Below are 20090 nucleotides of genomic sequence, written 5' to 3' on the forward strand. Positions count from 1 at the left end.
GAGAATGGCACATGGGGATACATTGATTTTCTTCAGAATTTTCATCAGGAAGAACAACCAGCAGAGGTACGGCAATATAGGCCTACAATTGGTTGGTAAAAATGATTCATAATACAGTAATTTATTAACATTTGCATAGGCATGAAATAAGCACACTGGATACATTTACATTCTTTATTTAAGCAAGTCGCTGATTTCAGATGGAAATCTGAGAGGAACATCACTCCACCCTTACTTCAGAGCAGGAGTCCACATGGTGGAAGTGTTGTCCAAATCCTTCATTAACACCATATATCCTGGATTGGGCCTAATCCAACACAGGCCTATTTATTCCTAAATGTATAATCCTAAACTGAACAGATTTGACCATTCTGTTGTTAGCAGTGTGCCATTTATAATGAATGGAGAAATGTTTATAATAGCACAATCAGGACTCTTAAGGAACAGATCTGTGAAACACTGCAATTTAAAAATATACTTGTTTTGCCAACTCACACAACTATGGGGTTTAATATCGACTAGAAACACTTTAAAAATGACAGTAAGTACATTTGCACAGAGGTAAAAAAAAATATATATATATCCATAGTGTATGATGTACAACTACACAGTCATGTTTCCCCAAGATAAAGGGACATCTATTGCTTTATTTCCACATATGATCCACATATACTGTAGTTCAAGTCAAAAGATCTGAAACACCTACTCATTCAAGGGTTTTTCTTTATTTTGACTATTTTCTACATTGTAGAATAGTGAAGTCATCAAAACTATGAAATAACACACATGGGAACATGTAGTAACCAAAAAAGTGTTAAATAAACATATTTTATATTATAGATTCTTCAAAGTAGCCACCCTTTGCCTTGATGACAGCTTTGCACACGCTTGGCATTCTCTCAACCAGCTTCACCTGGAATGCTTTTCCAACGGTCTTGAAGGAGTTCCCACATATGCTGAGCACTTTTCCTTCACTCTGGAGTCCAACTCTTCCCAAACCATCTCAATTGGGTCGAGGTCGGGGGATTGTGGAGGCCAGATCATCTGATGTACCACTCCATCACTCTCCTTCTTGGTCAAATAGCCCTTACACAACTTGGAGGTGTGTTTGGTCATTGTCATGTTGAAAAACAAATGATAGTCCCACTAAGTGCAAACCAGATGGGATAGTGTATCACTGCAGAATGCTGTGGTAGCCATGCTGGTTAAGTGTGCCTTGAAGTCTAAATAAATCATTGACAGTGTCACCAGCAAAGCACCATCCCACCTCCTCCTCAATGCTTTACGGTGGGAACCACACATGCAGAGATTATCCGTTCACCTACTTTGCGTCTCACAAAGACAGAGCAAGTCTCTTCTTATTGGTGTCCTTTAGTTGTGATTTCTTTGCAGCAATTCGACCATGAATGCCTATTTCACGCAGTCTCCTCTGAACAGTTGATGTTGAGATGTGTCTGTTACTTTAAATCTGTGAAGCACTTATTTGGTCTGCAATTTTTGAGGCTGGTAACTCTAATGAACTTATCCTCTGCAGCAGATGTCATGATGGGAGCCAGTCATCATAGCGCTTGATGGTTTTTGAGACTGCACTTGAAGAAACTTTCAAAGTTCTTGAAATTTTCCGGATTGACTGACGTTTATGTCTTAAAGTAATAATGGATTGTCATTTCTCTTTGCTTATTTGAGCTGTTCTTGGTATAATATGGACTTGGTATTTTACCAAATAGGGCTATCTTACGTATACCACCCCTACCTTGTCACAACACAACTGATTGGCTAAAACCCATTAAGGAAAGAAAGAAATTCCACAAATTAATTTTTAACCAGGCACACCTGTTAATTGAAATGCATTCTAATTGACTACCTCAGGAAGCTGGTTGAGAGAATGCCAAGAGTGTGCAAAGCGGTCAAGGAAAAGGGTGGCTACTTTGAAGAATCTCAAATGTAAAATATATTTGATCTGTTTAACACTTTTTTGGTTACTACATGATTCCATATGTGTTATTTAATAGTTTTGATTATTCTACAATGTAGAAAATAGTAAAAATAAAGAAAAAACCTGGAATGAGTACTGTAGGTGTCCAAACTTTTGACTGGTACTATTCCTGAAATACTATTTATAGGAGTTGTGTCATATAACAATATAAGTACTGAAACACACTGCCGCTGCAACAGACTCTTATTGTAACATAGCAGGAAACTAGTTTACAAAAAGGCAGCCACGTGAAGAGATAAGGATATAATAACTTCAACCTAAAGCAAACCAATCATGGCATGACAAAATAGGCAGAGAAAATATGATTGCAACATGGACTATGTTGACTATTGAATTCCCTTCATGTTCATACCTGTATAACCACAATGCAAGAACAGTGTACATTCCCAATGATGCTAAATGTCCTTCACACATCGATAGGAGAGGACACACACTACTCATCATGAGAGTGAATTCAGTCTTATAATAGCATTCTATTTAGAACACCAAACCATGACAATCCTCTCAGAGGGAAAAGAAAATCATTGAAAAACAGTCATATTTTTTAAAAATGTACAGTTGAGAAGAAAAAACATCCCATGATCCTTCAGAGCTTGAAATACAACTTTTAAAAAGGTCACTCCAGCAAGTAGATCAACAGTCTTCAAAACATTGAACATTCACAACTTTTAAAAGTTCAAAGTTCTAACATGTTGGCGGAAACATCTAAGTTTAAAGTAGCAGCCATTGTGATTCTGTCTGTTGCAGTCTCCGTGTGATGCCGTCATAAGTGTAGTTAGCACAACCAGCTCAAACAGGTACAGAGACAATTCATCTGTAGTGTGTATTGTCCTGGCCATTCTCCAGGTATACAGACACAGCTCACTTGTACTGCCCAATGTCATAGCCATTCTCTGGATATAAATGTTCATCTGTATTGGTTACTCCATTGCTTACCTCTAAAAAAGGAGAGAAAAAAAGAAGAAGAGTTCAACTTTGACCCTCACTCTTTTCCATTCTTGATTTGGTTCAGTGGGTTAGTTGAAGAATAGTGCTGGCAACATCAGGGTTGTGGGTTTGATACATGCATGGGCTACATACTGATTATACTGTATGTTTCCATGTCAACTTCCAACAGTTCTGTCAGATGCTTTGGATAAAAGTGTCTGCTAAATGCCTATATTATATTTGATTTATTACGGACCTGAGAATATGAGTTTCTCCTTCATGATGTTGACGTCTCGGCTGGGCCGGCGTGTCACAGCACTCAGCATGATCTGCTCTGGGTTGTAGTTCTGCATGCCACTCATCCTCCATCTGACAGGGCGACACCGCACAGTCAGACACATTTAGAGTCAATATAAGCATAGTCAAATGATGAATCCATATTGATGAATACATATCTAAAAGAAACAGTGTACACTGAGTACAACCGTTGGAGCTTCAGGCACAATTAAAGCACAAGGACAGAAAACAACAAAGCAACATGGGAGTCACCCCAGTTACCTGATCAAGTGATAGCTGACAGACGCCAGAGTGCAGCAGAGAAACGTAGCATGCAGATCAGGCAGAACAAAATAAGTCAGAACAGAGGACAAATAGGGAAGAACGAGAGAGAGGAGGGAATGAAAGAGGACATAAGAAAAAAATATGATATGGACAAACAGAAGGAGAGAAATTGCCAGATGAGGAGGAGAAGAGAGAGACAGGGCAGTGAAAGGGAAAGAGCAGAAGCGTCAGTTTAGAAGCAGAAGGCTACGCAACACAAAGTTCAGAACACACAGACCTTTACATTTACACAACAGTCCTAAGAAACACTTAGTACATCAGACTAGACAATGGAGCAGAGCAGACATATCACCGAAGTGTGTGCATCCAGCTTTCATCAGGGATCAGTGTAGTAGAGAACTCTGCATTGTTATTGCAATACTCTGGAAATACTCAAAAGTGTGAGGAGGAGGGGTATGCTGCAAATACACAACCATTCACAGCTAAATGAAAGGAGATTCAGTTTGATCGTAATGGAAAATGGGTACTTACTTTTGAAAGATGAATATTCCTGTAACTATGGCGATGGAGACAAGATCTGTGGTGATCCAGACTAAGCAGTATTCATATGGGCTCTGGAAACAAGAACAGCTGTTCAGAACCAACATCCACCACTAGATCGCAGCATCACCACAAATATACTGTACCTCTCATCATGATGAACATGCGATGACGATCAGAACATGAATGAAACTACTTGAGTTTTAAGTCCTAGTCTCGAGCTGTGTCGTTGGGTCTGCTGCTGTGTCCCCATGCCTCACTTCGCTCTTACCCAGCTATTCTGCTGTTCCCTAGTCACTATCTGTACTCTCCCCTGCGGTCCCCAGCCTCTGTACTGTAGCAGTTAAAAGGGGTACCCAGTCATAGAAAATTGACTGTTACACTCATGGGTATCTTCCATACCTCTATACTGTACCAAAAGTGTAGTTAATGCAATGAAGTGGTGTAGACGGAGATTCTTACCATGAGCCAGATGGGGTAGGGCACCTTGCGGAGGACCTGGGGGGCGTCGGAGGAGACAGAAGGCACTCCGCTGCACCACAGCACTGAGTAGAACCACGGTTCATTCACCGGGTACACCATCACACTCATGTTGTTCACCAGGAAGTCCCTACAAAGATAAATAGTTATTGGACATGCTAGCCTGTGAGTAACCGTAACGCAGGGTGAGGTTAGGGTTAGGGATTAAGATAAGATTCTAGGACTTTTTAGATTACATGTTTGGACCTCCCAGATAACATTTTGGACAATCCCAGCAGGTGAATGGTTAGGGTTAGAGTTTGAGAGTAACAGTAGTATGTCTTACTGAATGTCCTTGTTACTGGCCTGTGAGTAGCGCAGGGTGAGGCTGCTGATGCCCCTGTGTCTGACCTCCTCCACTGACAGTTTTTCTAAGGAGGTCTGCTGCAGCCCCCTGACACGGCCCCTGTCTGTGTCCGGAGTCCACGTCACCTAAAAAACCACAGGGCACAAGACACAGGGTAAGAGTCTGGACCTGCTTTTTGATTTACACATCTCTACCAATGTTGCTAAGGACTCAGTGACAGATAGATACACAGAAAGTCCTCCTCACCCTCTTCTGTGATATCCCAGACCTCTGGACGGCCCACAGGGTGTCCATGATCCAGGTCTTGTAGTGTGGGTGTTCTGGGGGAGGTCTCTGGAGGTTTAACAGGGCTGAGCGGTTGGCTCTGGCTGTCAGGCGAAGCATCTCTAACAGGCTACACACTGTCAGGTTCCCCATTCGGTTCCGTTCCCTCCCTGTCAGAGACCCAACCGTCCAGTAGGGGTCGCTCTGGAGAGAGAGGGAAGAGAGGTGTTTTATTTGATGAAGTGATGCAAAGTGGAGTGAAAAAATATACTTGGTGTGGGGAGAGGGAAGGGTAGACTAGAGAAGGGGAGAGACTAAGAGAAAGAGCAATACAAGGAGGGAGAGAGACATATACTCAGTGAGAGGGAGAGAGAGACAGATGGGGGAGAGAGGTACCTCCAAAAACCACTGCCCCGCATTTAGAGAGCGAATCTCTGTCCAATTGAAGAGAGAGGCGTCCTCGTGCTGTTTGTCTGGAAAGACCTTGGCGATGTTAGTGGTCCTTCTCAGGGTGCGGTCTCGCATCAGGAAGGGCACCCCGTCCAGACTGTAGAGGACAGTTGGGACCACAGACTGACATCACTGAACCAGTAACATTTATGTCATTTATGTCACTGCTTTCATAAATAAAATAAAGAGGTTCTGTGGCAATGGGAGTACTAAAATGGGCCTGTAATAACAGGCTATAATGCACTAGTGAAAAGGAATGGATGTGAGATTAAAATGGTCTTAAAACAAGTTGACTATGTCAAAGGCAGGGTCAGAACGGGGGTGTTTAGATTTTCTCCATAACCTTTTACACGCTGTGAATGTTGCTATGGCTTCATTACAGAAAGGCCCACCCGCCGTTACCGGTCTACTGTAGAGAACTCATTACTCCTAACATTAAGGTGGTAGGGTGGGGTTAGGTTATAGGCTGGTAGAGTATGGTTGGGTACCTGACGGAGACGTCGGCCTCCAGGGAGCTGACCCCCTGTTGCAGGGCCTTGTTGAAGGACATCAGGGTGTTCTCTGGAGCCAGCTACAGCACAGGACACACACACACAGGGGGACAGACAGAGAGACAGGAGGTACAATGGGTTATCATGGGTTGTTAGAATTTGATGGCAGTCATTTGAGCTAGAGGTGGAAAGGCAAATTATTTCAGCTTTAAAGAAATAGGAAATAGGTTAGCAGCCGACTGCATGTGGAGATTCCTTAGGGTCTACATGAAGCGGCTAGAGAGTAGGAGGCAAGAAGATGTTTCTGTAGGGAGACACAGACTCACCATTGGAGCCCCCCGTCTTCCAATGACATCAGGTCGAGGTTTGAGGCTGTTCCTGTCCATGATACAGGGTGAGGTGATGGCAAGGGGAACCATGTAGAGGACCAGCAGGACACTTAGGTAGACAAGCAACACAATCATGTGGAACTCTGGGAAGGAGGAAGACCATAGAGTGAGGACATTAGGTCCCAGATTTCAGACTGCTGCTGCAATCATTGTTCATTATCAAAAATCTTTATGGTTATAATGATAATAATCATGAAGTAATGTAATAATGTATACTATTGGTATCCTGATTAGAGTTACAGTGAAAGCCAATCAAAATCCAACCCAATACTTACTGGTTCTCCCTGCACGGATCACATGTCCAGCGACCAGCCAACCCAGCGCTGTGACAGCAGCCAGAGCTCCTATGTGCAGGAAAGGACCTGTGGACTGAATTACAACACAGAAAGACATGCGTTTTATAACCTTGTTCACCCACACACACACACGCACAGAGAAACAAACAAATAGAGATGTAGACCTGAAGCGATATAAGAATGATGTCCCATTCGTCCCCCCACACATCACTGATGGAGACCACACCACTGACAGTGGTGATCAAGGCAGCCAACACACCAATCTGTGGGGACCAACATATCAACAGTTTGATTTGTTCTACACATTCCTATGCAGGGCTAACAGTAACATGGTATTCATTTCCTCATCAGTAGGTCAGAGTTCATTTGAAGGCCTACCTTGTGGATCCAGTAGAGGTTCAGCTGCTGTCCCAGTGAAATATGACAGAGTGCTAAAATCTGGATATGAACAGAGCCACAATCAGGTTAGATCTTACTGAACCTGCAGCAACAACATGTGTTTTACTGTGTGTACAGGCATTTAACCAAAACATGAAACTTACCATTAAAAATGTTATGTAACTAAAGCCAACTGCGGTGGTTGCGAGAATGGGGACAGTGCCGTCCTTCCATTCCCCAGAACGGTTGTATAGTAACCTGAGAAAGAGACAGAGGGTGGGGAAGTTGAGCCAGCGTCTTGATAAGAAGAGGACCAGCCCTGATAGGACATATTGAAATATGCACACATTAAATTACTAATTGAAAGCTGCTCAAAAAGAGAGAGACTGCTTCTGGGGGACAGAAACAATGGTGCAAACTCAGCTCACAGCCACTCTGGTAAGGACTAACTTGCACTCACCAGTTGAATTGGTTGTAGTCATTGTGGGCCTCCAACCAGAAGTAAGCCCAGAAGAGGAGCAGGGAGAAGGTGCTGCACAAGATGATGAACCATGCACATTCCCACTGGTGAACACACAACAGAATTAAGAAGACATGTACTTTCTATAACACTTTTAACATAACGTTCCACAACTTTCAGCTTAAACAATCACACAATGAGTAAAACAAACCTAAAACAAATCACATCTTAAAACGAAACAAAACTGTATAAAAATACATTTTTTATGAATTTCCCCTTTGATTGGGAACATAACTTCCACCTTTCATCTGTCCTCTGGAATGACTGGCTTGAAAGTTTGGTCAGATTACCAGGCACTTCCCCCATAGTAATTGACTGGATTGAGGGGGGTAAAACAGGTCAGGGGCGCATGCAGAAAGGGAACAAGGTTGCGAAAGAGAAAATTTCCCAATTATAATTATTTTATTGAGGGGAAATGTGGTTCTCTCACCTAGCTATCTTAAGATGAATGCACTAACTGTAAGTCACAAATTACTAAAATGTAAATAAGTAATTATAAAGAATATGGAATAATGTCAGCTGTCTTCATGACTTCTCTATCTACCACGTTTTACAACGTTTGCGTACTGAATGTGGCCCAGGTCAGACCACAGCCAGGTGGAGTTGACCAGTGATCAGCTTTACATCTCATGATGGCCAGACTAGTGCTGCACCTCATCCACATCTCCTACAGTCTATTATTAGAGGCCTGGCGATAATGTGTAGACACGTGGTAGTTAAGAGGGGAATACCACATTAACACTTACACTGCACTCAGAGGAAAGGCTAGGAATCTCATCAGAGGCCTCACCTTTTTTTAAATTTATTTTTATTTCACCTTTATTTAACCAGGTAGGCTAGTTGAGAACAAGTTCTCATTTACAACTGCAACCTGGCCAAGATAAAGCAAAGCAGTGTGAACAGACAACAACACAGAGATACACATGGAGTAAACAATAAACAAGTCAATAACACAGTAGAAAAAAAAGAAAAAAAAGAGTCTATATACATTGTGTACAAAAGGCATGAGGAGGCAGGCGAATAATTACAATTTAGCAGATTAACACTGGAGTGATAAATGATCAGATGGTTATGTGCAGCTAGAGATACTGGTGTGCAAAAGAGCAGAAAAGTAAATAAATAAAAACAGTATGGAGATGAGGTAGGTAAATTGGGTGGGCTATTTACCGATGGACTATGTACAGCTGCAGCGATTGGTTAGCTGCTCAGATAGCAGATGTTTAAAGTTGGTGAGGGAGATAAGTCTCCAACTTCAGATTTTTGCATTTCGTTCCAGTCACAGGCAGCAGAGAACTGGAAGGAAAGGCGGCCAAATGAGGTGTTGGCTTTAGGGATGATCAGTGAGATACACCTGCTGGAGCGCGTGCTGCGGGTGGGTGTTGCCATCGTGACCAGTGAACTGAGATAAGGCGGAGCTTTACTTAGCATGGACTTGTAGATGACCTGGAGCCAGTGGGTCTGGCGACGAATATGTAGCGAGGGCCAGCCGACTAGAGCATACAGGTCGCAGTGGTGGGTGGTATAAGGTGCTTTAGTAACATACCACATTAACACTTACACTGCACTCAGAGGAAAGGCTAGGAATCTCATCAGTGAGGCCTCACCTTCTATGGTTAGAGTTAATGCACAGGGGAGAATGGGAGAGTAGAGGGCTGGTGTTTAAATGATGTCTGGTTTCTGAGGTAACCACCACACTACTTCTGTTGAGACAGTCAATTACCTGGTCTCACACAATACTTCACAGCCGTGACAAGTGTGTGTGTGTGTGTGTGTGTGTGTGTGTACAGTGCTGTGAAAAAGTATTTGCCCACTACATAGGTTTCTCTACTGTTGTATATTTTTTATATTGAACATTATCAGATCTCCAACCAAAACCTAATATTAGATAAAGGGAACCTGAGTGAACAAATAACAATGATTACATACTTATTTAATTTATTTCATAAATAAAGTTACCCAATGCCCCTGTGTGAAAAAGTAATTGCCACCTGACACACCTGTTTGTTGTGCCACCTTTAATAGCAATGACTACAATCAAACGCTTCCCGTAGTTGTTGATCAGTCTCTCACATCGCTGTGGAGGAATTTTGGCCCACTCTTGCATGCAGAACTTCTTTAACTCAGCAACATTTGTGGGTTTTCAAGCATGAACTGCTGGTTTCAAGTCCTGCCACAACATCTCAATTGGGATTAGGTCTGGACTTTGACTAGGTTATTCCAAAACTTCACATTATTGCTTTTTAACCATGTTCATGTTGACTTGATTGTGTGTTTTGGATCATTGTCTTGCTGCATGACCCAGCTGCGCTTCAGCTTCAGCTCACAGACAGATGGCCTGACATTCTCCTGTACAATTCTCTGATACAGAGCGTAATACACGATTTCTTCTATTAAGTTTAGTCGTCCAGGTCCTGAGTTAGCAAAGCATCCCCAAAACATCACACTTCCAACACAATGGGTGACTGTTGGTATATGGTTCTTACTGTGGAATGAAGTGTTTGGTTTTCGCCAAGCATTACGAGACCCATGTCATCCAAAAAGTGATACTTTTGACTCATCTGTCCAGAGAACGTTCTTCGAAGAGTCTTGATGATCATCCAGGTGCTTACAGGTGCTTTTTTGGCAAACTTCAACGTTTGGATGAGATGGGTCCAATTATGTCTAGCGAAAACCAAACATTGGATTCCAAAGTAAGAAACTCATACCAACGGTGAAGCATGGTGGTGATAGTGTGATGGTTTGCTACCTCAGGACCTGGGTGACTTGCCTTAATAGAAGGAACCGTCTGTGAGCTGAAGCGCAGCTGGGTCATGCGGCAAGACAATGATCCAAATCACACAATCAAGTCTACATGAAAATGGCTAAAAAGCATCACATTTGAAGTTTTGGAATGACCTAGTCAAAGTCCAGATATAATCCCAATTGAGATGTTGCAGTTCATGCATGCAAGTGGGCCAAAATTTCTCCACAGTGATGTGAGACTGATCAACAACTACAGGAAACATTTGGTTGCAGTCATTGCAGCTTAAGGTGGTAGAACCCGTTATTGAGTTGTCGTGTCTTTACTATCATTAAATTGAAGACTTAGTTTTTTATCTAAGATTCCTGTAATTAGTATTATGCGATTAAACTGAATAATCATGTAACTGTAATTAACTAGGAAGTCGGGGCACAAGGAAAGTATTCAGATTACAAAGTTATAATTTCCCAATATAACCTTTCAGATATTTTCATATCTGATCAATAGTCTTCTGATTAATGATTTATTTGTTTTACCTCACATTAGTCTCATTCCAAACGTCGTACATTTTTGGTTATCTGCACGAACCCAGTCTTCACTATGAGTCATCCATACATCTATTGTCTTAAGTCATTTATTTATTACTAAGTAATTCACAGAAATGCATAAACAAACAACAAACACTGTAAATGTGGTTACATGAAATGATAGGAAAATGTGCCCTAGTGGGCTGAACCGGCATGGCGGCTTGTTAGACAAAAGGGGAAATGGAGGGGGGGGGGGGGGGGGGGGGGGTCCAAGAAGTCACTACAGAGTGAGAATTATAACAATTAAAATGCTAATCCTTTACATATGAACGCTTACTCATTCGGGAACAATCGCAATCAATATATATATTTACGCTCAGTGTGTTATCTTGATCGCAGGTGAAAAGTTTGTGTCTTTCGTAGAATTGTCCGTCTCTCTCCCTCTCGGTCTTGGTTAGAGGGGGTAGTTCAAAGTGACATTCGTTATAGAATGGTTGTTTCGGCGGTTGTCGTTCTTCGCGTTCAATGATACCGAATTCCAAGCTGCAGACTAGTAATGAATATCAAAGACTTGTTCTCATTCTGTCGGTATCGACAGTCTAAGAGTTTAACCACGTGATATGGTTAAAAGATTCAGCAATGGTCTACAACCTTTGTCCTCCACTAATGGAGAAAAACATGGTCTGCTGATAATTTCTCAAAGTTGGGTTTTATTCGGAATGGCAGAAAAGGACTGTCCCAGGATGTCTGACCCTAACTGGGCTCAGGGGCGGTCCTCTGATTTAGTTAACTCAAAAAGGGAATTGGAGTTTTCCTTCATTAAACAGTCCAAAATCATATTACACAATTTTACAAACAGTATCATACTCACTCATTCATCTTATACAACAATTAGATGTAAACCTTATATCTGGGGCTATTATATAAACATTATATAATATATATACATAAGCGTTATGGTAAAGTGGCCACACCGTCTCCCATGGGCTTCCCAAGTTGTGACAAACGGACCAGTTTGTAGCTGGATTCTTCACCGATCTTTTACACTTTCTCCGGAACATGACATTTGTTCTTACCTCAAGTTCTGTAAGGTGGAAGGATTTCCTTTGTCTCCATGAAAAACTACTCTCTATAACTGTGTGTCCATGAGGTCTTCTCAGGAATTCACGACCTCTGACCACAGCAGCCTAGCTGAAGGAGGCAGGGGGGGGGGAGGGGGGCAGGGAGAGGGGGATGGGGTTGCTATACTCAAAGAGGCCAACGTCAGAGTGTAAGGGGGCAATTCATTTTTCACATAGGGGAATTGGGTGTTGCATAACTTTGTTAATTAAATAAATAAAATCAGTACAGTTGTTATTTGTAAACTCAGGTTCCCTTTATCTAATATTTTGGTGGAAGATCTGATTCACACAACATTCAGCATAAGTAAAAATATGCAAAAATTTAGAAAATCAGTAAGGGGGCAAACACTTTTTCATGGCACTAAAAGGAGTAAAGTTAGACTCTGGACCTAATGTGACAAATAGAAGTAATAGAAAAGTGACATGGGGAAGGGGCTCTGACAATGTCAGGTTTTATTTAATTGATTTAAGGTTGACTTACGCTGAGGTGAAAGTGCATAGGTGTAGGACTACAGCCACATTCTGAATCTAACACTCACTCAAAAACAGTTGGAGGAAGCAGGGTTGGGTTGAATTTTATTTTCGATTCCTTTAATTCAGGAAGTTAGCTAGTGCTGGGAGAGAACCAAGGATAATAATATTTTCTGCACCTTTTGCAGACAACACATTACAGTGGGTGATCATACCTCTCACACCTTTAAAACCCAAGGGGGTAGAAATATCCACACAGTAGTTCCTGAAAACAATGAAGTCCAGTCAGTGACCCCAGCCTGGTTCTTCTCCCTGAGCTCCATAGACCATCTGTGGTTACTGGTTTATCAATAGAGGGATGATGGGGCTCAGAGATAACTCTTTATTTTTACTGAAATCACTCCCCCACTGGACAAACACTAAGTGCACATTAGCACATTTTACTGTTTCTCAACTCTGGTCCGTAGGTACCCCCAGTCATATTGGGCAAACAGGTAGCATCCCTATGCAGAGTCAAAATGAATCATTTTGCAGGCATCTTTTCACCTTTCCAGGTGTAGTCTTTTTTTGCCAATATGTGAGATACATCAACCAGCCCAGTGCACAGCCAGTCACAGTGGAAGTCATTTTACAGTATAGTAGGGCCATTTCAGACAGAACCATAACCAACCACACTATCAATGATACAGGAAGTCAGTCTTTAGCACAGTGTCATTGTCACCAAGCTGATGACGTCTAATCCTGACGTCCTTCTAATCCCATCACTTCCTCCTCCAGACTGTGCCTTGGCTTCATTCTCCTTCCCTCTCTAACGTCTTCACAGCCTGCTAATTATAACCCTGATAGACAGTGCTGCCCTACCACACTGTTTCATCTATTGAGAAGGACATTGATTCATCACAATGAAGTAGCTAAATCAGAGAAACCTTATGACTGCCTACCATTTCCGGCAAACCTCCTCAGACAGACGTGTACATCTCACTTCTGTATGATACAGTACTATGCACACTAATTATCCTATGGATTTTGCCATATCAGGTGCATGGTACTACATGAAAATACGCACATAAAAACAGGACAAATATAATTTGTGTCTCAATGACAACTGATGGAGCTATGAATTCAACTCCAGCTAGAAATGTAACTTGTTCAGCATGGGCTGCTTTATGGTTTGCTAATCTTGAGCGAAAGCGTTTCTAGGTCATTAATCACAAAGTTCTCTATGGGCTTGAAGAGCAGGACAGAGATAACCTGTTTCTGAGAAATAACAACCTACTACTCAAAGTAATACCACTAAGTACCAGAAGAAAAAGCGATGATATACAAACACAGGAGGGTCAACTCAGGCCTGGGAATCACAGTAGCACTCTCTCAATGGTCAAGAATTAACTCTAATAATAAGAGTCGGAGAGATAGGTATTGTAAGAGAGTTGCATTTAGTATGTGTAGGGATGAACATGTGATTCTCATTGATGTGTATTTGGATGATATGAATGTCTGTGTGCATGAGTGTGCATCGTGTGTGCGTGTGAGTGAGTGCTTTGTAAATGGAGAGAGGGAAAGCAGGTGTGCAGCTGTGTGTTTGTATTTTTCCTCTTGGTCAGCACCTCATTACTGCCCCGCTCACACATTCCCTACTAACTGGCCTAATTTATGGACAACATACTGGGTTTTTGTAGTCCAATGACAAGTTAAGAACAGCAGGAGCGGCTCTGATACTCCAGTCTGCATCACACACAGCTGGGAGTCTGGGTAGAAGCATTATATTAAAACACCCCCATTTACTTCTACAACAAGCTTATGGCTACCAAGGCCTGCCATAAACCTAATACTTTACAATGAGCAAAGTGTTACATACCACTATTTACAGAAAATGTCATTTGAGTTACATTTAATAATATTACATTTTTTAAAGTATGCTATTGGATAAATTTAACAATTTAACAAGGACAGTAGCTATAATGAATCTTTCCTGAAAGGTTGAATGCATTGAACTCAGACTTTTGCTTTTGGTAAATACTTACTTGCTTGCCTGCCTGTCTGTCACTTGTTTCGTGTATGTAGAGGTTTTAGAAAATTTCTGGGCCTCCAGAACAGAATCAGACAAATGGAAAACGTTTAAAGTATTCCTGAGGTGTGATAAGGTTTCAATGCAGGATGGGCAGAATTATGTTCTGCTAGCCCTTTAAAATGAGTTGAGTTATATAGTACACACTGACCTCTATAGCAATGCACACTACTCACTCTACACTCTGCCCCTTTCTAGACAAGAAAATACAGTACATGCTAACATTTTACAGAAAGCTGACAGGTGTAACACTTTATTACTTGTTATAAGCACCTATGAACTATAATGTCTTATTATAAGGCTTATGATATGTTATTTCTCTCCAGGAAGCATATATCTAAGGTAGGGGTCATTCAGGCAGGTTCTTGCGTGGCAGGCTGACTGATATTGTTGTGCTCCATCTCACACACGTGTCAGGTTACTGTATTTAAGTCCCCAAAACAATTTCACTGTTCTTTCCCTGCAGGTGATATGGCTCCTGGCTTTGTTTTGCTTACAAACAAGCCTCACTATCAGTTTTGGAAATTCATCTGTCACCCGTGGTCTGGACAAGGCAGTTCTTCAATTAACAGACTTCTGTTGTGTAGTGACATTTTTACTACTGTTGCCAAAGCCCCTCACTGCTCCTAGCCCTACACTGCCCAAATACCTACTTTCATGCCAGTGGCCTAAAATAAAAGCTAAGCAAAGTTTTGTAAAACTGTTCACTGAGAGCAAGGCTAGTTTCATCATTTAGCTCAACACAGCTGCTGACGTTTGCCAAGCTTTTCATTGCTTACACTAAAATCTCTAAGTAGCCGGACCATAACAACACAACGTCAGACGGTAACCAGTTCATGAAAGATCGTTCTGGTTTAAACAGTGATTCCACTTTGGTACTTGGAGCTAAATCAGGTGCTGCAGTAGTGCTAATGACAGCCTAATAAACAGGCTAGCCAACTTTTGTTCTACATCCTGTACAGGGTCACACACACACACAAACTGTGCTTGTGAAGGTGTATCAATCCCTATAATCGGTAACTCATCATTATCATTGATGATTTGCGGTCTCATGCTGCTCAGTAAATGTCTGATGAGGAGATCCAAAGCGTTTTCCTATTGAGCTCAAGCCTAGTTATTAACGCAAGCTATATTAACGCAGGCTTTCCAGCCATACATCATTAGCACAGATCCCCTGTTTTGGCCTCAGTCCATGTGGGTAAATAGATATTATGTCTTACAGTCATTCAGTACGGGTTATAGATGTTTTACTCCTTAAAGGGGCATCAGTTTGTCTCAGTTTGATTAGGTGAGTGAAAGGGCATCAGTTCCTTTGGAATTTGATACTGAGGCCTAGCTTTCCCCAGTCTGTGTCACACGGCGATGAGAGGAGACAAGACGACAGGTCTCTCTGTACATCACTCCCTTTAATAATAAGTCATTTGACTGATTGAGAACAAGAGTGGTCTTCCGTAACAAGTCCAGGCATGTTGTCAGCATGTGCAATTAAAGGTCAGGACAATCTAACTCTCAGATATTCCATTGATTGGTATGAGAAGAGGACATACCAATACACCCATAATTTGTCCACAACAGAACATCTTGTGACATTTGCAAAAGTCTTGTCGCTCACCTTGGAGCTGTTGTCATGGGAACGCTGGTAGCGTTTCCAGCGGCAGCCATAGATCCCAGTGAGGAAGGACAAACACAGCTGCTTCTCATAGACCTGCTGCAAGGGTTGGTGCTTCACCATGCTCCTTCAGCCTCGGCTCGCCACCGGTCCGCTAGCATCCCACACTGAACAGGGAACACTGCAGGGAAAAAAGACAGGAGTCAGAAACATATTGAAGATAATTCAAGACTGGATAAATAATTTTGAGAGGAGAAAGTAGAAGGAAAATGTGAAAATATTATAACTTGAAGATAGGCCAAAAGGAATTTGTTGTCAGAGTGTTTATGTAGAAGACCATTTATTACATTTTCCAGTTACTCAACATGGTGCCTGTCTTTTCATTAACTGAACTCCATGGTGATCGTTGTGAGGAACAACAGAAACCCTATAAAACCTGCATGAATACTGTGACTTAGTCATTCATGTAAGGGGTAGTCGGGTTGTGGATCAGTGGATTGGTTGCGCTCTGCTAGGGTTGGGCGGTATCCTGATTTTCATACCGTTCCTGTACCATACTGGGTATACAGTATATATCGCCCCTTGTGTGCACTGACGGTAATACTGTATACCCATTATGGTACAGGAACGAGACACACACACACACACACACACACACACACACACACACACACACACACACACCCCCCATTCGGAAAGTACTCAGATCCTTTATGTTTTCCACATTACAGCCTTCTAAAATGTATTAAATAATTTTTTCCCTAATCAATCTAGACACAATACCCCATAATGATGAAGCAAAAACTGTTTAAAATATTTTTGCAAATGTATTAAAAATAAAAAAGGGAAATATCACATTTACATAAGTATTCAGACCCTCTACTCAGTACTTTGTTGAAGCACCTTTGGCAGAGTTTACAGCCTCGAGTATTCTTGGATATGACGCTACAAGCTTGGAACACCTGTATTTGGAGAGTTCCTCCCATTCTTCTCTGCAGATCCTCTCAAGCTTTTTCAGGTTGGATGGGGAGTGTCGCTGGACAGCTATTTTCAGGTCTCTCCAGAGATGTTTGATCGGGTTGAAGTCCAGGCTCTGGCTGGGCCACTCAAGGACATTCAGAAACTTGTCCCAAAGCCACTCCTGCATTGTCTTGGCTGTTTGTTAAGGGTCATTGTCCTGTAGTCTCCCAGTCCCTGCCTCTGAAAAACATCCCCACAGCATGATGCTGCCACCCCCATGCTTCACTCTAGGGATGGTGCCAGGTTTCCTCCAGGTGTGACGGTTGGCATTCAGGCCAAATAGTTCAATCACTGTGTTCTTGGGGACCTTTAATGCTGCAGAAATGCTTTGGTACCCTTCCCCAGATCTGTGCCTCGACACAATCCTGTCTCTGAGCTCTATGGACAAATCCGTCGATGGCTTGGTTTTTGCTCCTTATATAGACAGGTGTGTGCCTTTCAAAATCATGTCCAAATAAATTGGATTTACCACAGGTGGACTACAAGTTGTAGAGACATCAAGGATAATCAACGCAAACAGGATGCACCTGAGCTCAATTTCGAGTCTGATAGCAAAGGGTCTGCCTACTTATTTAGGTATTAGGTAGGCAAATATTTCTATTTGCAAAAATGTCTGAAAACATATTTTCGCTTTGTCATTATGGAGTATTGTGTGTAGATTAATTAGAAAAATGTTTATTTAATCAATTTTAGAATAAGGCTGTAACGTAACAAAATGTGGAAAAAGTGAAGGGGTCTGAATACTTTCCGAATGCACTGTATATATATATATTTATCACTCTAATTTTGGGGGTTGGGGTCCCAACAAATGCTAACAAATTACTAGAAAATTCCCATAGCGGACACTAGCTAAATGGTAAGAAGCGCAAGCAAACATAAACAAATTGCAAGGACAGACAACCCAGCTCATAAAGTTATACAAATATCTTGAAAGGCTACTCACAGTTTGCTGCAAAACAAATATTAGACAGCAGGGATGTTGATCCAGGAGGGGATTGATTGTATGTTATAACCAAGAAGCTTAATATTGCCATCTAGCCACTTAGCTAGCAAGTTAGAAAACCAAATACGTAGCTGGACCTGCAGATCATTTATTTGGCACATCTAGTTATAAGGAGTGGCATAACACATAAAGCTTAGAGCTTTAGTAGGCCCCTTTAGAGGGGTGGTATTGAAAACCATACCGTCTGTGTCTGTGTTTCAAATACACCGGTATAGGGCATATACGGTATATCGCCCAAGACTTCACTTGGCAACCAAGCACACATCAACACATTTCACAACAGCCTGTTAAAATAACAGTATACCCGAGAAAGAGGACCAGCAGGTCCAGCTCCCAATCACTTCACCCTTCCCAAAATATTGGTTGTCTTGGTTGTGTTTAAAACGGTCCTCTTGGAAAGCTGTCGCGGTCATCCCCCTCTTCAAAAAGGGGGAGACACTCTCGACCCAAACTGCTACAGACCTATATCTATCCTACCCTGCCTTTCTAAGGTCTTTGAAAGCCAAGATAAAAAAAAAAAAACAGATCAGCGACCATTTCGAATGCCACCGTACCTTCTCCGCTATGCAATCTGGTTTCCGAGCTGGTCATGGGTGCACCTCAGCCATGCTCAAGGCCTGAAACAATATCATAACCGCCATCGATAAGAGACAATACTGTGCAGCTGTATTCATCAACCTGGCCAAGGCTTTCGACTCTGTCAATCGCCACATTCTTATAGGCAGACTCAACAGCCTTGGTTTCTCAAATGACTGCCTTGTCTGGTTCACCAACTACTTCTCAGACAGAGCTTAGTGTGTCAAATCCGGACTTCTGGCAGTCTCTATGGGGGTGCCACATAGTTCAATTCTCGGGCCGACTCTTTTCTCTGTATATATCAATGATGTCGCTCTTGCCGCTGCTGATTCTCTTATCCACCTCTACGCAGACTACACCATTCTGTATACTTCTGGCCCTTTTTGGACACTGTGTTAACTAACCTCCAGACGAGCTTCAATGCCATACAACTCTCCTTACGTGGCCTCCAACTGCTCTTAAATGCAAGTAAAACTAAATGCATTCTATTCAACCGATCGCTGCCCGCACCTGCCTGTCCATCCACCATCACTATTCTGGACGGTTCTGACTATGTGGACAACTACCTAGGTGTCTGGTTAGACTGTAAATTCTCCTTCCAGACTAACATTAAACATCTCCAATCCAAAATTAAATCTAGAATTGGCTTTCTATTTCGCAACAAAGCATCCTTCACTCATGCTGCCACACATACCCTCGTAAAACTGACCATACTACCGATCCTCGACTTCGGCGATGCCATTTACAAAATAGCCTCCAACACCCTACTCAACAAATTGGATGCAGTCTATCACAGTGCCATCCGTTTTGTCACCAAAGCCCCATATACTACCCACCACTGCGACCTGTACACTCGTTGGCTGGCCCTCGCTTCATACTCATCGCCAAACCCACTGGCTCCAGGTCTACAAGTCTCTGCTAGGTAAAGCCCCGACTTATCTCAGCTCATTGGTCACCATAGCAGCACGCGCTACAGCAGGTATCTCTCACTGGTCACCCACAAAGCCAATTCTTCCTTTGGCCGCCTCTCCTTCCAGTTCTCTGCTGCCAATGACTGGAACAAACTGCAAAAATCACTAAAGCTGGAGACTCATCTCCCTCACTAGCTTTAAGCACCAGATGTCAGAGCAGCTCATACATCACTGCACCTGTACATAGCACATCTGTAAATAGCCCATCCAACTACCTCATCCCCATACTGTATTTATTTATCCTTTGCACCCCAGTATCTGTACTTGCACATTCATCTTCTGCACATTCTACCATTCCAGTGTTTAATTGCTATATTGTAATTACTTCGCCACTATTGACCTATTT

At 42.2% G+C, this 20090-nt stretch overlaps 1 protein-coding gene across 4 annotated transcripts in view; it reads right to left on the reverse strand.

Moving 5' to 3' along the window:
• Positions 1-27: 27 nt before the first annotated feature.
• LOC139418283 (glycerophosphodiester phosphodiesterase domain-containing protein 5-like) overlaps positions 28-20090 on the reverse strand; it is a 47888-nt gene continuing 27825 nt past the window's right edge. For 3 of the 4 annotated variants that reach the window (XM_071167639.1, XM_071167638.1, XM_071167641.1), the window contains exons 2-16: positions 16178-16355; positions 7579-7682; positions 7283-7376; positions 7119-7178; positions 6905-7003; positions 6720-6813; positions 6382-6527; positions 6053-6135; positions 5511-5661; positions 5097-5318; positions 4830-4975; positions 4487-4634; positions 4016-4098; positions 3180-3292; positions 28-2934 (exon numbers count right to left, since the gene is read on the reverse strand). In XM_071167639.1, the coding sequence (XP_071023740.1) occupies positions 2858-2934; positions 3180-3292; positions 4016-4098; positions 4487-4634; positions 4830-4975; positions 5097-5318; positions 5511-5661; positions 6053-6135; positions 6382-6527; positions 6720-6813; positions 6905-7003; positions 7119-7178; positions 7283-7376; positions 7579-7682; positions 16178-16297 (1740 nt within the window). In that variant the 5' untranslated portion in view covers positions 16298-16355 and the 3' untranslated portion in view covers positions 28-2857. Of the gene's footprint in view, positions 2935-3179; positions 3293-4015; positions 4099-4486; positions 4635-4829; positions 4976-5096; positions 5319-5510; positions 5662-6052; positions 6136-6381; positions 6528-6719; positions 6814-6904; positions 7004-7118; positions 7179-7282; positions 7377-7578; positions 7683-16177; positions 16356-18751; positions 18954-20090 lie in introns of those variants that run through there. The other variant, XM_071167640.1, reaches the window with a different exon arrangement.

Source organism: Oncorhynchus clarkii, chromosome 10 (genome assembly GCF_045791955.1).
Source record: "Oncorhynchus clarkii lewisi isolate Uvic-CL-2024 chromosome 10, UVic_Ocla_1.0, whole genome shotgun sequence".
In the NCBI taxonomy this organism is placed as follows: Eukaryota; Metazoa; Chordata; class Actinopteri; order Salmoniformes; family Salmonidae; genus Oncorhynchus; species Oncorhynchus clarkii.